This window comes from Ambystoma mexicanum, chromosome 7p, assembly GCF_040938575.1.
Source record: "Ambystoma mexicanum isolate Mex_15411 chromosome 7p, UKY_AmexF1_1, whole genome shotgun sequence".
Lineage (NCBI taxonomy): Eukaryota > Metazoa > Chordata > Amphibia > Caudata > Ambystomatidae > Ambystoma > Ambystoma mexicanum.
This window is the reverse complement of record NC_090939.1, coordinates 805,020,562-805,045,014: the sequence shown is the minus strand read 5'-3', so window position 1 is coordinate 805,045,014 and position 24,453 is coordinate 805,020,562. Positions and strand designations below refer to the sequence as shown.

The window sequence follows — 24,453 nt, the reverse complement described above, 5'->3', positions numbered from 1 at the left end:
ATGATGCATTATAAATTGATATTTATGGAAGGCTACATTATGGCAAAGAAGTCGAGAAACTACCCTAAAGATCCTGCAAAGCCACAGAGTAGTTGTGTCATTTTAACTAAAAACTCAACAACTCCATTAATGTACGAACAAGCCACACAGACTTTATACATTCCTCAGCAAATCAATACAGATGAATAAATGGTTAACACCAATGTGAAGCACACAAACCCAATGGCAAGGGTGGTCTCTTTCAAACACCCTAAAATGATGCAAAGATCATAGGTACTATCAGAGAATGAAGCGGACATAATCCAGTCAGAGGTCCAACGACCCAATAGAGCAATTCATCAGGAGTTCGCTATTTTTTCCCATAGGATAAACAAGACCAACACCGAGAGAGATAGGACGGCAAACTCAGCAAGTTCCTCAACAGAACTAACACGACCCATTGTAAAAACCATTCTATTACAAACAGGTCGGAAGGTCCCTCCGAAACCAGAGATCAGGAAGTGTGCTCCAGCAAAATCCCTACTTCCTCCCAAACCACCTTTACTGCTGGTTCACACTAGAGAGGTTGAGCTGGTGGACTGTCTGCCTAAAGACAAGTTAATTAGCCTAACATTGCAAGCGCTGATGGACCTATCGACATACACAATGAAGACACACATTTTGAACCGACGACAGAGGAATTGACTTTGGGGATTTCTGCTCAAAAGCCAACCGATGTCAACATTACTCAATCACCATCTAGAGAATATAAGTCTTCATGCTTCCTCACTCTCTCATGGAAAAGAAAGAAAGCAGCAAATAAACTTAACCTCAGACATTTCAGTGATCCTCTACATCCATCAGTGGGGAAAAACACCACCAAACTGATAACAGACAAGATCTAAAGCGAATCTAAAGCGAATGACGGCTGCTTCATTCTCATTAAAAACTTCAAACTCGGGTCGAGAAGCCCTAGAAAGAGAAAGGATTCCTTCCAGTGAACATCTCCCACTTCGAAACAGAGAACCAACCACTAAAAGATTGGTGGATTGAAGACCACCCAGGGATAAACACGTACTGTCACGTACTTCCAGGTCAACCTCCATGAGAACAAAAATCATTAGCAAGCACTCTCTAAAGTTAAAGAGAATCCTTGAAAAGGATGTTGATCTGATAATTAATAGAAGAACGGTGATGGAACTGCTGTTCTGCATCCCAAATCTAAGACAATTGTCTTCTAAAGACCTGAAGATCATCGAATTTGGAGACAAAGAGCATACCGATTCTATCTTCATTCACATAACCGGTAGTTAAGGGTATGCTGGTAGAGGCTGCTGAAAGCTTGCTAATGCTGGTCTTTGACCTGACACAGGTAAAGATGCCAATAGAGGCGGACGCCTCCCCACAAATGCAAAAATTGGTACCCAGGAGTGAAACAGAATCAACAGGAGCTGCAAACAGCCAACCGCCTCAAGGGAATTCGGATTTAAGATCCAGACCTAATTATCGGGATGCCCTACAGATGGGTCAAGTTCCTGAAGGTCCAGGATCAAACCTGAGTGTGACCATCAACCGGACCAGTGCCTGCAACAAGTCAGGAACATCAGAACCACTACTCAGGCTCCACTAGAGAGTGGAAGTCTGTGGACTGGTCATGGCTTCCTATGGCTTTAGCATTTCCTGAACAACCGTAGTTACTCAAGAAGCCTTATGATCCCTCTCCAAAGAGACTTTACAAAAAACAGGATCTGACGAGGATGACAAAACTTAAAATGAAAAACAAAAAACAGTATAACTGAGGTGCGCCAGGTAATTGGAAGCGCTTGAGCTTAATTGTCTCATCAAAACCCACTCTTAAATCAAACAAAACTAGCTGCTGCACCCTTATGGAACATGTAGGCACCTCTAACCTACTCCACATTAAAGAGAAACAGTAATTGTTCCACCGTTGGATGCGCTGCCAGCTCACACAAATTTTACATATGCTTAATTAGTAATGATAAGTGTCGCCATTGCTACAAATACTTTTCGAGGGAGACTCAGATAGATTTTTTTCCTCTTTATTTATGTTCATTTACCCTGTTCAAATGTCAGAGTTGTACGCCAAATGTCAGAGTTGTATGCCCAAGGCAAAGCTCCAATATGAAGTCTCTCTGATACGGCTTGTGGAAAAATGCAATTGTCACAGTGGTCGTAATACTGACGTCCTGCACAGCTTTATTGCTGATCTGTCTCAATGAACTTGTGGAGATCTATATCAATGAAGTACAGACAGCCCTTAATGGGACTTGCTTTTGTTTGGACATATTTACGCAGACGGCAGTACATTGGGATATTGCCGGACATGGTACCATTATTGGTGGCAGTCATGTCGCAAATAGCGCCATGACTACCACCAACCTCAGAATGAGGTCCAATGTGTTGTGCTTTTGGTTTTTCCTTCAAAGAGAGTTCAGACTTAGGCCTGAAATACCATAAGAGCTGTTGTTTCTTTTCCAGATGGCAATCAGGAGTGTTAAGCAAGGAATGCCTTCCCACTTGAGGGTTTCTCCGGTACCCCCACCTGCAGCTTGGAGAGGGGGTCCCTGCACAATCTCCTTTCTTCTCACCCGATAGCTGGGGACAGGCCTCCCTTAATATGTGCACAAGCCTCTGACAGGGAGATCAGAGTCTCTGGTTGGATTAGGATAGACTTTGATTCCACTGGTCAGATGGAGCTGATAAAAATAGAATTAGGGATGGCATAATGATTCTCAAATCAGTTAAATAAATTGACTAACTTACTCTTTAATATGTGTAGCATTTACAGCCTTAGTGTTAATTCTGAAAACTCACATTCAAAAAAGACTTACTAAGGTTCTTGAGTCCTGACAGATACCAGTACTGACCAACACATGGTTGCTATCCCATTTCCCTTGCAGAAAGGGAGTTCAGTAGTTATAGAAGAAGTCACATCAGAAATTAGCCCTCTCAGAGAGGTCATTTTTAGATGGAAAAATGGTGTCACATTTGAAATGTAGTGGTGTATCTGCCCACCACCTGGGATCAGCAAAAACATGAAAATGTATGGAACTGATTATAACAATTAATAATCAAAAATGAAATCTTAATCAAGACCTTGTCATTCACAAAAGATGTGCTTGTTTTGTGGGCCTTTTGGTCCCATATTGATGAGAAATGTACATGGCATTATAAGTTTTCAATAGACAAGTAGTTTCATATTTGGGTTTCTTGTAGTGAATTGGCACACGTGGAGGCATTGTACGCATATGTAATAGAAATTCAATTAGGAGAGATTGAAGCCTGTTGGTAGAGGAAGATTCGAAAGATGCTCTGGAAGCCCTGCTAGATGTCCTTATCCTACACAGGTGGTGTCATAACACTCATAAAGGTGTTTCTGGATGGAGGTTGACAGCTGGGATTATCTAATGGTTACCCCACCACCCACTTCCATGTTAACCAGTAGAATACATTGCACCGGGCTGAGGGAAGGGACAGCATAGGACATCCAAGTCTTGCACCTCGTCTGGTGGAATTTACTCTGATCTATGGGTTGACATTTTGTGTTGAGTAGGACATCTATTGCTGCAAATAGTGTGTTGTGTCATGGGCCATGTTGGGCTAATTCCATACTTGTGAGGGTGAACTAATAAATGAAGGAGTAACATGTTTTGCATCCATTTTAGTGTTCAAATGTTTCACCCACATTTCTGCATTGGAGATTTGAAGCAAAGCAGAAGCAGCCTTGAGCTTTTACATTTTCATATTTTTAGGCAGAAATAATTATCTTACTTTTTTCTTTGTTTCTCACATGACTATATATATATATATATATATGTGTATATATATATATATATATAAACAGTTCACAGATTTTCCTCTTTCCCTTTCAGTCTTCCTACGAAGGTATTAGAAGGAGCGAAATACCTGCATATTGCAAAATTGGAGAAGGTCACTAAAGATGACCTAAAGGAGACATTTGTCTGCTTTGCTCGGAATTCCGTGGGAAACTCTTCCGTTCTGCTAAAGCTTGTAGAAAAGAGCATAGGTAAGGACTGAAAGCATTACCACATTTCATATACCACTCAGGGCCTGATTTACAAAAGCACTTTACATTGCCACATTTGGAAATGTGCCTCTTTAGCAAAGCACACTTTCCTTCTGAAGAAATAACCTCACAAAAACTAAACATTATCAGAAGAGGACAGTACAATGTTGTAAATGCCAATGTGTCACACGCATGTTTGCATTGTTTTCATAGCAAACTAAACTGCTTGACTGCCCTAACGCGGATGTGAGACCAAAGCAGTTAAAAGGCTATTGTTAAGGTGAAAATCAGGAGGAATGTAATAAAGATATGTTTCGTAAATACAGCCTTGTCCATAATATTGACACATACAAAGGCAAAAAAGTGTACATCACATGAACACCTTCCCATCACCACCGTCCCCTTCCTACTAAAAACCTTTGACTGGGCTGCCTACATTTAAATTCAGCAACACCTTGAATCAAACCACGTCCTCAGCCCTGGTCACTCTGGATTACGCCCAGGAACGGCATGGAATCAGCCCTCCTCAACCTCAAGAATCAACTGGATAACTCCAGAGACACTTGTAGCCTTGCCCTCCTCATGCTCCTTGACCTATCTACAGCCTTCATTCTTGTGGACCACTCCACCCTCTGCCACCACCTTGCCACCTCCTCTTTTATCTCCACCGCAGCCACCAAATGGATTGCCTCCTTCATGACTGAACGCACATCTAGAGTCTTCTCTGTAAAATCCACTGTGTCCCCCACTACAACCTCCTGCGGAGTTCCGCGAGGATTTTCTACCTATCCCACCCTCAACAATGTTTATACAAAACCCCTCTTCGACCATCTCAAAACAGTCGGCATCACATGCACCAACCACGCTGATGGCACCTAGATCCTTATCCCTCTCACTGGCAACCACCAACTCAACACAAACAAAGTCATTCACATCAATGAAACCATTCAACTCTGGAAGGTTAATCATCCCCTATCTCACAATGATGACAAAACGGAGATCCTGTTGGTGGGTAACCTATCTTGCCTTGCACAACTCAACCCAGCCTACCAATCATTCCTCAATGACGGACATACCTTCCAAGTCTCATCCACTGTAAAATCTCTGGGCTTCTACATTGACGCGACCTTGTCCATGACATGCCACGTCAATTCCATCACCTCTTCAGCCACCTATGCCATGAAACTCATCAATGCTAGCAAGCCCTACCTCACCTCTGACAACTGCCTCGACATTGTACATGTCATCATTGGAGCACAGCTAGATTATTGCAATGCGCTCCTTTCTGGCACCACTGAAAATAACCTAAATAAGATCCAAACAATCCAGAACAATGCCCTTCGTGCTGTCCTTGGTCTCAGCAGACTCAACCATATAACGGAAGCAAGTAAATAGGCTCACTGGCTCCCTATCAGAGAAAGAATCAAGTTCAAAATCCTAACCATCAGACACTGCTGTCTCTCCGGCGCTGCACTAAGTTACCTCTCCCACAAACTGACCAAACCAGTCAACACTAGGCCAATGCGCTCTGCCTATTGCAACCGCCCAACCGCCTCTCCATTCCCTGGTACAAGCACTTCACCACCGCCGCTGCTACACTATGGTACTCGCTCCCTCCCGCTATATGTACAGAATCCTCATACTACGCCTTCAGGTAGCAACTGAAGACCTTCCTCTTCAACTAACCCTGTCTTTAAGCCTGACCTGACACTGGAGGTAGTCAAAACTTCTCATCATCCTATAACCAGTGCCTAGATGCCTACGGGTTAAGTGTGCTTCTAAAAATGTAAAAAAAGACTCTGTAGGCAGAAAGCAGAACTTGATTACTGCTGATCTGCACATATCCCTTGGCAGGGACGGGGTTGCACTATGCTGGTACCAATAATATAGATCACTTCTGCAGTGGGTAAAAAGTCTTAAAGTTGGACAGCTTGCATAACTCATGCTTTTAGAGTCTGCTCATTCCAAATCCAGTGGCAGCCACACATAAACTGAGATAAACAGAGGTGTACAAAATTTACACTATACATAAAGTACAATTGTTTTAGAGTTGTATTTTTTATTCACATTTGAAAGACATTGTTTGCTGGAGTCAATGCAAATGAAATATTGTGTGTTCATTAATAATGACTTATCCAACAATATTTCTTTCTGAAGGGTTTGCTGGCACAGAAAACAGTGGACCATGTGAGTTTCATGGTTTATAGTCATCACAATCTCTCACACCATGCATGCCCTGATAATTCATGACCCCCATCATGTTGTTTTTTTGTATTTTGCATGTCTACACTGGCATATTATTTTGAAGATGAATATAAGGTGATGTGCAGAATGCTCACAAACATACACATATTCAGTATTAATGAATGATATTTGTTTTAACAGATAAAGTTGTGCTTATTTACATACTGTGTATCACCATTGCACTGTTGCTCGCAATGATCCTTGGAAGTTGCATAGTGTATAGTTATTGGATTGAAATCGTACTGCTGTTTCGAAATTACATCTCATTGGATGAAACGATTGGAGGTAAGAGGAGTAAGCAATCCATCGTTTTCTTATGTGTGTCCTTTGTCACTGGGTTATCTTCCTCTAAATGATTCTACGTTACAGTTGCTTGTTAAATTAAAATTGTTCACCATCATCATTTTAAGAAAATATAGCAGAGAATGAGTTTTCAAAACTTTTACTTGAAGAAAGTGTAATATAGCCACAATATGATTAATGACTAACACTTGTGTGCCATATGTTTCCCAGGCCCAACTCTCAAATTGTCACTGCACATATTTTACTTCATTTTCAATACTAAACATCTGTGCATCATTTGAAACATGTTCAACACCTACACATGGATTTGTACCTACATCCCTACTTGGGAATGTACATGTATGCCCCTATGTGTACCTTTTTAATGATTGTGTAAAGTTTAAAACCATGAATTGTTACTAATGTGTCTTCAACCAACATTCGTCTAAAATGTAACTTTTTATTTTCTCTCTTGTAAAGCTATTTTTTCAATTTGTGTACGTTAGCACGCATAGTCATTTGTGCTATAGAATACTGGTCAGAATGACTCATTGATGTGCCTTTATATTTTCAGTCAGGTAATATCTTGGTTTATCATGTATTAACAATACTGAAACAGTTGCAATTATCTCATAGGAAACACTGCAAGTTCCATTTAATTGAAAATGCAGAATGGTTTATGAATGTCTTCACGTTGAAAGAATGTTAGAAACGTACTACTCGTAGAAAACTATCACCATAATTACACTCTCACGGGTTCTGCTAAATAGATTATGAACACAGCAAATTTACCATCATAAAGTAATGTACTTTAAATTAGTACCTGGTAGGGGTGTGACTTTGGCATCCTTGCCAATGGGGAGGCTCGGAGCATGGGCATTACCATATGGTAATTCCACTGCTCTGAGCCTCCTCAGGTCTGGAGATTGCCATCTCCGCCGCCGGGAAACAAGGTAAGAGCTCCCACCCCCCCTTTACAACAGATTTCTTACCCTTGCCCTCCTGACGGATTTACCTTCTCCTTTCGGGTCCTTTTTGGGAGCAGACAAGCTGGAAACACTTCTGTCCCCGACGCCTGTGCTCCTGTTCTGCCACACACCACCATGGAAAGGGAAAAGGGACTACGTGTAGTCCCTTCTCCATTTCCATGGTGGCCATCTTCTTTGTTTACTGATTTTACTGTTTTAAATGTCTGCCATGAAAAGTGAGAACAGACTTTGTTTCCCATTCAATGGCGGCCATTTTCTTTTCTTTTTCGGTTGCAAAACGCCAGAGCTAATACTAATATCAATAAGCCCCTTGACGGGGTAGCATTATCACATCTGTTAATGCCCTGGGGCCATTGTTAAGGCCCTTGCTTTGCTCAGGCCTGTAACTATGGGCCTGAGGCATTACCTGTTGCAGTAATACCTACCCGTCACTGGGATTATTGCTTAATTAATATTTGCTTTGAATTAAAGGAAATTGGTTGAAGGCATGACAAATCATGCTCTGGTGGTGCCAATACATCTGCTTTGCTTGTTCTGTGAATTCAGTGCAGAGGTCTTGGGAATTCATTGGCAATATAAATTTAAGACTGGGATGTGTGCAACGAAGAGTGACTTAAAGAGTATTTTACAGCTTAAGATAGGATGTACATGAGTAATGGTAGTATTAAAAATATTTCATTATGTTGAATTTATTGGGGGCCTTTATAGAGCAGTACTGGTAACGATAAGAACATTATTGTCAGAAGGACTGGTAAAATACACAGCAATAGCAGTTATAGAGAGGACAAATATGTTTGTAAGAGCGATGTGTACGTAGGAGTGGAAATTAGAGATTGGATCCAGATGTGAATACAATGAGAAAGTGCAACTATTGAAACACAAAATCAAAGTGTTGCCTTAAATGAAGATTGTTTGATGTACAGCATGTGAAGACTGGCATCTGATTTTGCATTTACATGAAAACGATTATAGAAAAACATGTAGGCTCACATTACCAACAACACTTAAAACAGGTGTTATTAGGTAAACCACTTATTTTGAAAGAACCATGTGATCATACAGCAGATAGCGTTTAAAGAAATATGTATGCGGTATGTATTGCCTCATTATAAGTTGTATAACTGTCTGAATACCTGCAAGATTTTACAGTAGCCCTGCTGTTTTGTGAAGAGGAGGTGGACGGTTTTTCCCAGCCAGTGAGTCACGCTCTACGCCCTACGGTCCCCGTTGCCTGTAATCCCTAAAGCAGCAGAGCAGACAGCGGCGTAGGCTGTTCTCGCTGTGTTGTGTAGAGGAGGAGGAGGGGCTTTCCCAGCCAGCGATCCACGCTCTACATTCTATTCTCCCTGCTGTTTATAATCTCTAAAGCAGTGCAGCGAAGCAGGACGAAGCAGAGCAGGCAGTGGCGCAAGCTGTTCCCACTGTGTGGTAAAGAGGAGGTGGTGGATATTTCCCAACCGGCAAGCCACACTCTACATTCTACGCTCCTCTCTTCTTATAATCCCTAAAACAGTGGAGTGGAGCAGAGTGTGCAGCGACACAGGCTGTATCAGCAGTGTTGTGAAGAGGAGGAAGAGGATCTTTCACAGGCGATGAGCCACACTCTATGCTCCCCACTGGTTATAATTCACGAAAGCAACAGAGCGGAGAAGGCAGAGGCATGGATTGTTCCTGCAGTGCTGACAAGAGAAGGATGGTATTTCCCAACCGGCAAGCCACACTCTACATTCTACGCTCCTCTCTTCTTATAATCCCTAAAACAGTGGAGTGGAGCAGAGTGTGCAGCGACACAGGCTGTATCAGCAGTGTTGTGAAGAGGAGGAAGAGGATCTTTCACAGGCGATGAGCCACACTCTATGCTCCCCACTGGTTATAATTCACTAAAACAACAGAGCGGAGAAGGCAGAGGCATGGATTGTTCCTGCAGTGCTGACAAGAGAAGGATGGTATTTCCCAGTTGGCAAGCCACGCTCTACGCTTCCCTCTTTTTAAAATCCCTACAGCAGCGGAGAGGGCAGCAGCGTGGACTGTTGCCACTGTTCCCCACTGCTTTCCCTCTGTGTCACAACAGAGGGACCCCTTTTAGTTTGCTGGGAAGCCTCTTAGACATCCAAATTGCCTCTGAGGCTGGAACGTAATGACGTTGCTCGCTGCCACCTGGGATTTAGCTTTCATCTGAAAACTGATGTGATTATTTCAGCAGAATAATTTCTTTGCAACACCTTGGAACACGCAACCAGTACAACAATTACAGTCTGAAGAAACCCACAGAGCCTCCCGCCCCACGTATTTGCATATTTTCAGAGTGGGCAGGTAGCACAATATTGTCAGTAAGGGTCTAACTGCTTAATTCCAACTGCAAACAACACATTTGGACCAGAAGATTCCCTGCGTTACTATTGAGTTTTACTAGGTGCTGAGTGGTGCGCAGAGGTCTACCAGACCTGTGTGGACTTGCAAGAGCTGGTTATCTCAAATTATCAGTAAATATGTCATGGAGGGAGGTCTACACAGCAACACTTTATTATCACACATAATTCTGTCTGGGACACGCCTGTGTTAATTCCTTGGAATTCCTTAGCATGCTGGTTTACTTGCTTCTTTGTTCGTGGAAGAAACTGAGATCTGAAACATAGTGGTGACTGATAAAAGAGAAGTTCGGCAACCGGTATGTGCTCCCTGTAGTAAAATCCTGTTTTAACTGCTGCTACTTCTCCTGCTGCAGAATCTGCTAGATTCAAGGTTTCTGTAGCATGTGAAGCCCTAGCATTACACTTTATACTGTGAAAGAGGGAGAGGAGATCATCACTACAGCAGCTCTGAGCAGCACTGCAACAGGCAGCAATGTAATCTGTGGGAGAGCGTAAGTAGATTACAGTTACACCAGTGCTGGTCAGCACTATAGCAGGTGTAAGGAGGAGAAGGGGTTTGGAGTGCAAGATCAACTATGATCAAGCTGTTGCGGCATGCCCCACCCCATTCCACTACTCTGTATGTTTTTTGCTTACTTACTCATAGATCCGGCGAGTGCAGGTTCCAAGCCACAGTAGCATTGTCTTTTACAAAAGTGATATAATCAAGGATACCATATGGGATGAGACTTCCCTGTTGGTTAATTACCATGTCAAGGAGACTTCTTTTCAGTGTCAACATTATTAAATTGAAGGCTAATACTAGGATGGAGGAAGCCCAGTGCAAAACAGCCAAAAGGAGTACTGTGCCTATGCAAGATAAGCACATCCAGTCCCTTTGTGACTCATATCTTCAAGAGATTTCCAGGAAACTAGCGGAAAGATACTGGACGCGGAGAAAGAAATGAAGGCTAACAGACAATGCTTAGTTACACCTTTGCCCCAAATAGTTGTCATACCTTCAGAACCGCAGATTGATATTGTACACCCTGAGAGCGCCGTTTTCCCCAACCCAGTATTTTGAACACTGGAGAGTGGGGAAATTGTCAATATATCAAGGTGGTTGCTTACTCCAACAAAGCCACAGCATGAAGCTTCCAGTACTGTGACTTTGGAGATAAATTAACGTCAGGAAGAAAACTAGGAAGATCATCCCTTAAATCCCTCCACTGGCTCCTGGTGGCTGAAAGGATCACTTTTAACACCCTATGAATCGTCAACAGGGCGTATTGGGGCAGTGGCCCTCACTACCTTCAACTCTCTATTCCTAAGTACCTTCTGCTTAGAGCCCTTTGCTCGTCTACCTCTAACTCTCTGCAGGTGAATCGCTTTTCCAAGCAGAAATTGGGGGTCAAACTCTCTACTCTGCAGGTGCCTCCCTCTGGAATGGCCTCCCTGCCTCTCTCCGCCTTCAGCCAGACCTCCTTAAGTTCCAGAAGCTCCTCAAGACCTACCTTTTCTCCTCTTCTTTCTCTCTCCCTATACCCTGCTAACCGTCCTTTGCTCTTGCTACATCTGCTGACTGGCTTCCTGGTTTTCCTCTGAGTGCTCTGGGTGCACTTCTTGTTTGTGCACCTGCATGATCGCAATGACACATGGCTTAGTAACAGCATTGTCTTGTCCTCCCTCTGTTCCCCCCTCCCTTGCCTTGTTGCGCCTTGACACACTTGTGTATAGGCGCATAATAAATAACAAATCAGTCAATCAATCAATCAATCAATCACTCTATAAGGGGAAGGCACCACTTATACAAAGCAATCCGAATAGTGTACAGGTTGCCAGAGGAAACAGACAGAGCGGGAAAAATCATCAAAACCCTAGTCAGAACTCTAAAGAGGTAGGGATCGGGGCACTGTTTTAGAGAGCAAACAAAACACAAGTATAGAATTTATATATAAAACTTGTTGAGCATTATTCTGAGTCCATTGGTGTAGTTTTAAAGGAGCAATTGCAACCCAAAAGACCATTTTAACGTTCTCGATGTGATGAATGATGTTGCGAGGCAAACATAAAAAGATGCTAGTCTGGAGAATGAAATGCTATGGGCAGCTAAATGAGTACATTTGGAAGTGACTTTCCATGCTAGAGCACAGAACCCATAACACAAACAAACCCAGTGCAGGGCCAGAATCTATCTGTTAACTACAGCACATGTTCTACAAAACTATATGATTACAACTCACGCACAATATGGAGGGATACATGATACCGTACCTAGGACAGGTTTGGAGCATCAAAAGTAATAGCTTTTTTAAAATGTTCTCAGTTCAAAATTAACCTTTAACAAAAACAAAACAACATTTTAAAAGGGAATTGATCACAATTAAAAAATAAAGATTGTAAAAAAGTGACAATCTTTAAAAGTACATTCATATATAAATACCCACATAAACAATTAATTTGTAAGATACTCAAATAATTGATCTAACAATGAAACCGATATAGTCGTGAAACACAAGTTAAACATGAATTAAACATACATTTTAATGTGAATTAAAACAATCCCATCATATTAGCTTCTTTACCAATTTCATTCAAGTGATAGTGCACAAAGAAATCCAACCACTGCCACCACATCGGATGTTACAGAGACTCCTAGACATTTTTCCCACAAAAACTGCATCTCAATAAAGGACACAGAGTAAAAAAAGATTCAAACCAGAAGATCCACTTTCTTGTATCTGAATCATAACGGTCTTAATACATAGCATTCTAAAAGAAGGGGTGGTATAGTTTCCAAACCACTCATACAAAACCTACAAGCAGTATCTTACCGCGTTATCATATTATACCTATACAGAATCTCTTTTGTCCTAATGCAATTCCACCAAAATCTAATAAATAGCCTGCAAGCTGCTTTTCCAGGATAGATAGTTAGAATGGGCCAACAACACCCAGTTTTTTGTGATCTGCAACTATTTGAGACAAAGAAACATAGTCATGCATCTTCGCCAGAGTGGGTGACCAGTCCCACAAGACCATTCGTTTTCTAGAACAGGTCAGGTGGTTCATCAGTTCTTCTCGGTTTGACCCGATATCAGCTAATAGTTCATCACAATAAAAGCAAAATTGACTCAGTGACAAAGAGGTGGCTGCCATTGAATATATTTCAGTAATGGCATTACAATCCTCATGCAATGAACCTGGCAATGCATCTTAAATTTTACAAAAGAAGTTTAAAAAAACACCACATTAATGAGCTCAGTCCCAATTCATAACCTATTGCAGCAACAGGGATGGAGCTAGGTGATTTTAAAACTCTCCTCCAAACCACTACTTTGATATCATTCAACAAGTTTAAATAAGCAAAATCATACAATGCCATATCATAAGTAGGTTTTGGCATTATCCTACCCTTATAAAACTTTAATGCTGGATGAATGGAAACTTGACCGTATTTTCCATCAATTTTTAACAATTGGTTTCATAATCCCTTTGTTTTTTCAATAAGTGACTCCTTTATTGCTATTTTATTTTGTTTTTTTGTTACTTGACTTTAATCGAAAAGTTTCGATTTTTACAAGGACCTTTTTCTTCAGAAATTACTTCAACGCTATATAACTAGATGAATGATGGACGATGATCAATCTTCTGTCTCGTGTTTTGCTCACTGATTGCTATCCTAGAAACAGTCTTAAAAATCGGAAAACCCAATTAGACAAAAAGTGATACAAATTCCAATTTTTCTCCCCCACAATAGAATATATAATTGGTATTAAGTTGATTTGAGGAGCACTGCATTACTTTAATTTTTCTGGTTTTAATTTGTAAAATTTTTATGATGCATAGGTTTGAAAGGCCTGAATGAATCGCTGAAGCCCCACAGGAGTTATGTTGAATAATAAAAAAATCCTCTGCATAGGATAGCCATATTAGTTTCTGAATATTTAGTTTAGGAGAGGCTAGGGCCTCCTTCTCCAAGATCTCACCTATGTCTGACACATATACATTAAATTAGCTTGGGGCTAGTATACACCCCTGTCTTACTGCATTGGCGTTAACAATCTTTTTTGTTAAACCACCCTGTATTTTCATTCTCACCCTTATACTGGAATTAGCATAAAGTGTGATTAAAGGGCTCAACAAGCCATAGGGTAAACCCATTTATCTAGTTTTTTTCCATAATAGGTTTCAAAATACCTTGTCAAAGGCCTCAGATAAATCAAAGGAGAGGACACATAATGAAGACACTTTTTACTTTTTATGAGATTTTGTGCAGATCTTAAAAGGAATCCATTCAATGTTGTACTATGATTTTTAGCCTTACTGTACTTAGAGACCATGAAATCAAATGTTGTAAAATGATGGCCGCAACATTTACTATCTGCATCCAGCAGTAATGTTGGTCTATATCAACTAGGATCCATACGGTTGCCTCTCTTAAAAATTGCTAAAATCCAAGACAACATAGAGGGATTATTTTTAAATTGTACATTTGGAAATGCATTAGGCCCAGGAGCTCTTCAGCTACTGGCCTTTAAAATAATATCATATGTCATCAATTGATCATATTCTATTTTCCATTCACACATCAGTACTTCTTCTGGGATATCAACACATGCAGCTTCATCATGTGACTGGGCAATCAGATTTAGCATAACGTCCACCTGTGACTTATCACAGCTATTTATTATTCTCCAAAATGAGATGTCAGCATTACATACCAAGTCCATCATCACTTGAGCATCTTTTTGCAATAAATGAACTTTGCAACGATAAGACCAATTATGGTGCGCTTGTTTTACCCTTCCAATCTCTTTCTTTGCAAGCCACCTGTTTCCCCATGTTGTCCACAATCATTCTAATTTTCGCCATGGTTTTATGTTTCTCTAGTACCACCTGCCAAACAAAATGATGTTGGTTTCTAGTCTGACTGCAATTGGACATAACCCTCCTTAGGTGATCAGTGATGTAATGATCACAATACATTAAACTGAATGTATCATATTTCCATTCTATTGTGGTTAATATCATAGATTCATTTATTTTACTATTAAATATTGTTGTTTTATATTCTGACCAGCAAATCCGATGTCCTCCCTGGGTCACTGAACAACCCTTCTCCAGCTTCTCAGCATAGGTATATCTCCACATTTCAAAAATAGCAGTTAATATATTATGATCACTCCACTGACATTGCCTAACCTCACAATCTCCAGAGCAATTAGAAAACAAAAAGTCCAAAATGTATTCCCTGCCATTCCTTGACCAAGTAAATTGGTACGGTATGTCACCAGGAAAAACACCATTGAGACAATGTAAACCCAACTGTTCCAGACATGTCCGCCATTTTTGTCCTTTCTTAATTTTTGTTGAGCTTACACAACTCTCAGCTCTGCAATCAGAATTTTCAGGACAAGATGAATTTAAAACTCCTCCCAAGAGTCTGAACCCATTATCAACAGTTTCCAGCCAAAACATAATGCAGGGCATATATACACATGGCAATAAACATTTATCAATAACAATTCCCTTCTCTGTTCATAAATTTAATAGAGACCTGGAGTGCCAAATAGCCCCTTTCTGAGGATATGACATGTTTGAAAGAAATGTTGTCTAGTGACTTGATGGCAATTAGCAGTCCACCAGAGGGTCTGCCATGGGTCTCTTTAGTGGCCTGTTGAACTAATGTATAAAAGCCTGCAAAAACTAGACAATACAATAGCCATGTTTCTTGCATAAAGATTATTTAGTATTGTTTTAAATTCTTCTCCACCTCACGATTCAGCAACACATTCAGATGGCCACAACTATTCCAAGAGTCTATTTTTAGTGGGGAAGAAACACCCTCAAACTTGCTGCTTCATATGGTTGTTAATCACTGTTGATAACCACGCCCAATTTTCTATATAGTTCTACCTGGAGGGTCTGAATTCATCCACTTTTCTTGTCTTTGATCAGACCTTTCTTTTGGTATATTTACCCTTACTTCATTACCCCACCTGTCCCCTAAACATCTTGTGGCTTGGCTTTTGGATGGCTTTTGCCATGTACATTTTAATATTGACTCCCTCTCTTGTACTCTTGCAGTGGAATCTCCCACTTGTCCAACTAGTGTAAACTCATAACCATGCTGGCAAAGTAGAGCTTCTTCTTTTAGTATCAAATCAAACATCATTTTAGAGTGTACATTCTACTATTGCCACATCACTTCTCTCACAAAGATAAAATCCACCTGATCTAAATCTTTATAGGAGATTGCCCATAGTGGGGGAATTACCCCAATCAAAGAAATAAAAGAAAGTATGCAAGAACGTTTTTAGACTACATTACAATGTTCTGGTAATAGACTGTCAATTCCTATCTGCCACTGGGTCTCACTGTTTTAATCATTTGAGATTTCAACATTTCCAACCCCCTTATCATGCCCAAACTCTTCTCGCACTCAGAGGATGGCTCCCTCGAGGAGATCACCCAGTCCACACTTTGAGCCCTTTTCAATACTGAGCTGGTGTTCTGTTCTCTAAGATCTTTCTCTGCAAATCAATAGTATTAACACATACAGGGGCCCTTCTCCTATCAATATTTGTACCTTCCCGTGGGAACGTATGATCATTCTCTGCCACTGACCGTAAAGGAGTGCCAGGCAATGTACATTGAATATATTAATGATGTCGACCCACAGTTTGAATTGCCACATCCTTCCTCCACTCTCCTTTTTATGCATTCCGTTGCCCCACTTATATATTTTTTTAACATCATTAGACACAACACCATTTTTTACTGAGAGCTTTACAGTCTGTTGCTTCTCTCCGACTATCATATATTCTGATGGGGTTAGTGAAATAGATTTTAAAAATGTGCAAGTGCTGCCAGTACTCAATGTGGCTGATTTTCATTATTTTATTTATTTTTCTTACATGCTTTCCTTACTTTATTCAAAGACTTCTTAGCTGTGAGATTTTGTGCACCACTCGATTGAGTTTTTATGCCTCCCATTTTGTTTACAGAGTGATCTCTGGTCATATCATAGTGTAAATAAGAAATCAAGAAGGGGAGGCCGCTTCCTCATTTTTTACTAACACCTGCTTTGCAAAGACAACTGGCTCTTTTAGAGAAACCCATGGTGGAAATTGCCCATCATTTTTTAAGGTTGCCAAAGTCTGATTTTGTTTTACCAGAATCAATTCCAATAAAGAGCAATGTGTGTTTACGTCATGTTGTAATTCTTCGAATAAGTTCAAAAGTGCACACAATATCTGATTTGTTTCTTTCACAAGTGGGTCTCTCGATCTCCCACATTTTGGTCTGTATTTTTTTATCAAAAGTGATCCTCTCTTTTGTTGAGCAGGTGCTGGTGTTGAGGTATCTGTCTCCACTGCCTCAGAAAATATTGGTGGTGTATTTAAAAAGTCCTCTTGATCTGGCAACAGATCAATGGATCCTTACTCAGTCAGCCTACCCATTGTGTCTAAAAGTGGCATTTCTTGATCTAACGCCATCATGGATTGAGAATTATTCACACCAGGATTGCCAATGGGCTCACAATCCAATACAGTCAGGCCGGTTAGTGCCTGAGCATGAATGCTACCTTTTTGAACTGATGCAAAATAGTCCGTATTGACTCTCGAGACAGAGTGTGAGACTTTATTTTTCAAAATATCTGAAATCACACTGACATCCTTGCCCCGCTCTGAAATGAGATCAGAGAAAGAGTTAGTTGGCCAGGAAACCCTATTGATATCAGCAGGTGAGAGTGGCAAGCTAATGCCCATGTCTAACGTGACTGAAACATTCAGTATTTGATTTTGCGATATTGGATCCCCTTTCAGTCCCATTCTTAAATCATTTACCATTTTATTTTTTCTCCAAAGATCATCCCAGCATGTTAAGAAATCAAGGAATCTTCACAGAGGGTGTGGAATAATGAAATGTTGCTATTTGCAAATTAGGTTTTCGATCTCCCGAAATGAATGATAAATATATGTGAGGACTGGAGGAGACTAGTAACACAGTACCTGGAAGTAGTTTCGAGTCTGCTTTGCTGACTGCAGACTATACCGCAAATCACTCTGCCCCACTCTGCCACACGCGTGTGCTATGCGCAGCACATCCCATTATGAGGAGATCCCTTCAGGCCATGTAGAAGATTGCTCATCTAGACAAAAGCAATCCAACGAGAAAACAACGGGAAACTCACTGGGGTGCAGAAGGCTACCTCCAATGAGTTTTCCACGTTAGTTAGGTAATTGTAGATTCACTGCTGGATAATTATCACAAGGCCACTCTATCACTGAAAACTGTACCGCAAGTCACTCTGCTGCTGCTATAGGAAGATTAAGTGATCTATCGAGGAATAGAAAGGCAGAAACTACTCTAAATGTACAACCAGATGCAATTCCTTTAGTGGGTATCTTACAAGCTGTTGACCCTTGAATAAAGAAGCGTATGAATCTATGAATCTACTCTAGCCAAAGGATGGTGTTAATTGCTCCTGGGTGTGCCAAAAAGGTGCAGTGGTCAATATATATGGCTACATTGATGTTACATTAAACACTGCATGTAAAAAAAAATGTATAACGCCTAGTCATTCATTTGCAACAAAGTGGTAACCTACACATTTTACCACAGGAGATAAAGCAAAGATTGGCTGGTTAAGGTAGATGAATGCAACAATGCATGTCTGACAATAACTGGCTGATGACTCCAAACAGGGACCAGAAGAAAGCAGTCACCTATAAAAGGATTAAAAAAAAATTGAGTTGTGATGGCAAAGCATAACGCAACATGTATGTGGCTTCAGGTGCATGGGATCATGCTGGATATTGAGAGAACTCTGGAGGCAAGACAAACAAGGAAAAGGAGAAAGCTGGCCCACAGGAGATTGAGGATATGATATGATATGATCGTTTATTTATATAGCACCTATACACAATGTGTTTCAAAGCGCTTCAAAGCAAGGGAGGGAACAAGGGAAAATACAACCAGATTCTTACAGGCCATGAACAGTAAGGATGTGAAATTAACTATCGTACTCGGCCTGATGACATTTCAGATAGTGCAAGAGCTAAGACGTAGATAAGGAAGGGAGCGGGAGAGTGGGAAGGAAATTGAAACAGACAGGCGACTACCGTACTAGGCCTGACGACATTTCTGGTAGAGACGGAGAAAAACAAAAGGTGAGGGAGAGGGGTGCGGAAAGGGAGGGGAGGAACAAAACAAGCGACTATCATACTAGGCCGGACAACATTTCTGGAGGGGTGGTGGGGAGGAAAGCAGATCCCTGTCCCAAGGGCAAGACCATCTCCTGGGTAGCACAGCAATTCGCTATAGCTGACATTGTTCAATCCTAACAGGGAGACCATTATGTTCAGAGGCCAGTTCATTTAAGCAGACAAAGACATAAGCACTCACATTGTCTGATGATTTACATAAATCCATTGAGCAATAACCCCCTTAGGGATGTTTGAAAGGCCATCCCGAAACAAGATACTCACAATTTATGTTTAGGTTTGCTTGTCCTCTGTTGGACAACCTTTAGTCTAATAATTTAGAAAGTAGCAATACTATCCAGTGTCTATGGGCCTCATTCTGAGTATGGAGGTAATCATGGCACTATTTGCGCCATGACTACCTCCAATACCGGTACCGAGTCTGCCCTGGTTCAATGGGGACTTACCGGTCTATTCCGACCTTTGCAGGACCGGTAAGTCCCCATTGAAAAAGCCATTCCCCATTCCCATTTGAGTCCCGATAGGGCTCAATGGGAAGGGGGAAGGCGCTAATAACGGTACCGCAAATTGTGTTACCATTATTAGCTCTATAGTCCCTTAACGGGTCCCGTCCATAACGCCTGGTAAAACCAGGCGTTAAGGAAGGGACCCGCCAAGGGAACTCGGAATAGGGCACAAAGGGATTACCGGAACCGGTGTCCTTACCCGTGCCCAGTATCCCTTTGCGCCCAACTCGTAATGAGGCCCTATGAGACTAGAAACAAGCTAAAATAGCAATGTGTTTAATTCAATACAATGGCATCAATATAATGTGATAGCTCATCCCATACTTGAACTACTATGTGACTACGCCCACACTTCAAAATAGATCAAGCCTAATGTTTGACTTCACTCTAAACATATGCACACAAATCAACATTTCATTTCCCTACACATAAATTAGATCATAAAATCTACAGTTGAGAATTATTTCTGTTTTAAATAAGTGTCCATCCTGAAAGAGGTGATGCTGTTCTCCAAATAAAGTTTCACATTGCAACAATTAACTGTAAATAATATTCTAAAAAAACAGATTGTCTAGTTCTCAGACTGATTTATTTCTAAAATGGTGAACACTATCATTTACAAACAATTTGATTATCAATTTTTGCATGGATACTGCTGAGCTACCAACACTTTGATGTTTGAATTGTTGCACATATTTGTAAGGACTTGAGTTTCTGAAGTCTTTCATTTGCTTTTGAAATATTGGGACAGAAGGGCACACTTGATTCACTATTTTCAAGCAACCAGGTTTCACCTCAAACCACTCAAGTTCCATGTATTGATTAAGACATTAATCTCAGTTACTTTATTGAGTATGGCAAAACCCGGTTAAAAGAACTGTGATTTCACAGTTCAATTTGAGATGTCTAGCCTACCAGAGCTTCCAAACGGCAGGAGAAAATGAGCAATGTTGATGATACCTAGTGTTTAAAATGTAATTAAAAATAGACAAGCAAATATGTCTAGAACTATACTCCCCTTTTGCAGTGATGTAGCTTTTAAACAGGGATTGCCAAAAATGATTTAAATTGTTATCTGGGATTTAAATACTTTCGCGGCATTTGTCTAAATAATCTGGGGATATCCTACTCACTTTTTCTATAGTCTTAGAAAGGACCAGGACATGGACAGTTCTTAAAATGAGATAATTATTGAATACAATTGAACGTGTTTTACATATTGAATATTGTCTGAACCATTGACTGTCTTTTAACAGCATAACATAGTGTGCAGGGGATGGGGGGCTCCCAATGTGGATCATATGAATCTTCTTATTCTATGTAATACTGGTCTTGTGCCAACACCATCTTTTCCACCCTGCACCTTAAAATTCTAGAAATGTAGATAGCCATATATGGAAAATTGACTTTAACCCATTAGTGTGCACTGATAACCCCAAGTTTTCTTGCTTCTTGTTCACTGGATCACACCAGTGTGGCACACTTCACTTTTGGTAGCACCTGTATTTATAAAATACTTTCAGCAAACCAATATGTCATTTTCTTGAATAAATGAATTAAGGACAAACATGCCACCACATTGGCATTCGATGCAAAAGAAGCAACCCACATTCTATCTCTAATAAAGGACACAGAAAACACTTTACAAAGCAAAACCAATACAGACAAATTGATATCACAACTGGAAAAACTCATAAGACGTGAAAAAGCTCAGAAACTTCATGAGACAACGCTTGTGGAATACTATAAATCACAAAGGATCCCGAGAGGATTAAGGTTTTATCTTAGACCAACCCTGTGCAGTGAAAGCAAGACATTCATAGCAAAGTGGGACCAGATCCTTAACAAGAGCTCGCTCGATTTAATCCTACTTACAATCGAAGAGCTCTCTAAGTCCTTGACAACAATTGACACAGATATCACTGCATTGAAAACACAACTACTGGAGTTTAAATGAGAACAAGAACCATCTCACCTATTAGAGGAGGTGAACTCAAAACTCACAGGATATAAGGCTGATATCGAGCAACGTAAATTAAGAAAATTCAAAAGAGACACCTGCGACTACTTAAATGATATTGTGTATAACTGGCAAGAATACTACCACCATCGTAACCTGAATAGAGGGAGACCACATAATTCCAATCCACCTAACTCTAATACTAGCAGCAGTAGTAATAGCAGTATTGGGGACCCCATTGGCACTGAAGGATCTCACAGACCGAGAACAGAAAACACTTACAACAACGAGACTGCAGAACCACGGGTAGTGAGTCCATCAAGAGTGATGGAACTGGCAACATCAGGACCCTTAGGTGGGGCTTTTTTAGGCCTTCAAGAAAAATCTAAAGAAAAACAAGGCGTAGCAAGCAAAAGTCAAAGAAAGAAAAACAAATAAGTGAGAACTGAGTGGTTAATATATCTAGCAAGAACTTAACGGGAGGGCAACTGGAGATGCTTAATCGAGGTCTATCTTTTGTCCCCACAAGCAATACATCCTTTTTCAAAGCGAAGGTCTGCCTACACAGACTCCGCAGAAAACTTTGACTTAAAATCTTCTTTGAATCAGACTGCGACATGGAATCTATACACTTGGCCGAGGACAGGCTAGAACTTTGCCCTAAGAGTTATTTTGATCCTCCTACACAGAATTTAATTGTGGACATGTTTGAGAAAAATGTACTGACAGATCTCAAAAGGATTAATTATCAAAGGACCATGCCCAGTAACATTAAACATTGCCAACTAGACCACATCGAAGCATTGGCCAAAGTTGAGAACATCACGATCAAACCAGCAGACAAAGGTGGTGTCATCGTGATTATGGACACCGACGATTACACCAAAAAATGCATGAGTCTTCTAAATGACTCATCCACTTACACTAAAGTTGATGGTGACCCTATACACAAGATCAAGGCTACAATAGAAAAAATGATTAACGAAGCGCTTGAAAATGAATGGATTAGCAAAAAAACAAGCAAATTCCTCTTTAACCAACATCCTATAACACCCGTCTTCTGCGGTCTTCCAAAGATCCACAAAAAACGGAATTCTCCACGACTTAGACCAATAGTAGCCGGGACTGACAGCATCTTTGATCCCCTTGCTATCTACATTGACCGTTCTCTTCATCCTTTGATACAGAGAATCCCCACATACTAGAGGGACACCACCGACTTTTTGAATTGCATCAATGAGGTCAAAGCTTTAAACTCTGACTGTATACTCTTTGGCATGGATGTATGCAGCTTATATATGTCAATCCCCAACAGGGAAGGGATTTAGTCAGTCAAATGGCTTCTCCTTAATTCACCATCACCCAGTGGCAATCCGAAATTTACACTAGAATTACTAAATCTAATATTGTACAACAGCTACTTTAGATCCCAGAATGGATTCTTTTTACAAACAACAGGAATGTCCATGGCGTCATCTATGGCCACAGTCTACGCGAACACATTTATGTATCACTTTGAAAAACAATTTGTATTGGATCACCCTTGGTGGTCATCATACATATTAATGTGGAAATGCTTTATAGACAACGTATTTGGCATATGGTGTGGCCAAGTGGAAGATCTCTCGCTATTCCTGGAATTCCTCAACTCTGTACATAACAGCATCAAATTCACCATGGAGGTGGGGAATCCATTACTACATTTCCTGGATATAAACAAAGAAATCAAGAACAACACTTTATCAACAACAGTCTATCATAAACCAACAGATGCCAACAACCTTCTCCACTTCACGAGTTTTCATCCAAAAGCAATGCTCAAAAGTCTTCCTTCCAGTCAGATGCTAAGACTTAAAAGGATCATTTCAGACCCAGCAGGATTGGACATGTGGTGCTCCACACTCATTGACAAATTTGAATCAAGGGGCTATCCGTCATCGGTATTGAGTGAAGCTAAGGAAAGATCTGATCAAAGAACTAAGGAACAACTATTGACTGTAAAAGAAAAAGAGAGGGAACCACCACTCCTATACATATCCAAATTTTCTCATCAGAGCTTCCAGATTAGTAAGACAATTAGAAATTTGAATACAAAATGATCCAGCATTCCCCAAACTATTCCCTAAAGCGCCAATGATGGCATTCAAGAGAGGCTGCAACCTGCGGGACAAACTGGTCAGGGCAGAAAGACCACCTAAAGAGAAACAACTATATCTGACAACAAAGAAAAAAGGCACATTTCCGTGTCTAACTTGTTCACACTGCAACAACGTGGTGAAAGGTGACTTTATTAACCATCCCCAGACCGGGAAAAAAATCCAATTTAAAGACTATGCAACAAGTCTTACACCTTGAGCATTTTACTCCATCAAATGTCCATGTGGACAGCTACATGTAGGTCAAACAACTAGACCTGTCAAGGAGAGGTGGACCAAACACAAATCAACCATTCATTGCAAAAACACTAAATCACTGTTAGCAAGACACTTCTTGGAACACCATCATTCCATAGCTCAACTAAAATTTCAAATTCTGGAAGTGGTGAAACGCCCCCACAGAGGAGGTGATTTTCAATCAATTTTATCAAGATGAGAAAAGTACTGGATCCACTGCTTGGATACACTTGATCCAAAAGGTTTGAACAAAGAGTTTTCACTACAATGCTTAATTTGATTCATGTTGAAATTCCACTTGTTTCCATACAGATGTCGCATTTCGAATTGATGGATATTACAATTCTTATGAACACGTTTTGCTCATAAACATTCTACTATCTCTTTTTCCGCACTATCAACTAGGTTTCTAAAACTAGAGTGTTCCTGCAGATGATGGCATTGCCTAGCGGGCCATTTAGAGAATGA

The 24,453-nt window shown here is 40.6% G+C and overlaps 1 protein-coding gene across 1 annotated transcript in view; it reads left to right on the top strand.

Moving 5' to 3' along the window:
• IL18RAP (interleukin 18 receptor accessory protein) overlaps nt 1-24,453 on the top strand; it is a 644,980-nt gene that overhangs the window by 396,065 nt on the left and 224,462 nt on the right. Inside the window, exons 8-9 of the mRNA XM_069636930.1 lie at nt 3,873-4,027; nt 6,413-6,556. Coding sequence (XP_069493031.1) covers nt 3,873-4,027; nt 6,413-6,556 — 299 coding nt within the window. The remainder of the gene's footprint in view (nt 1-3,872; nt 4,028-6,412; nt 6,557-24,453) is intronic.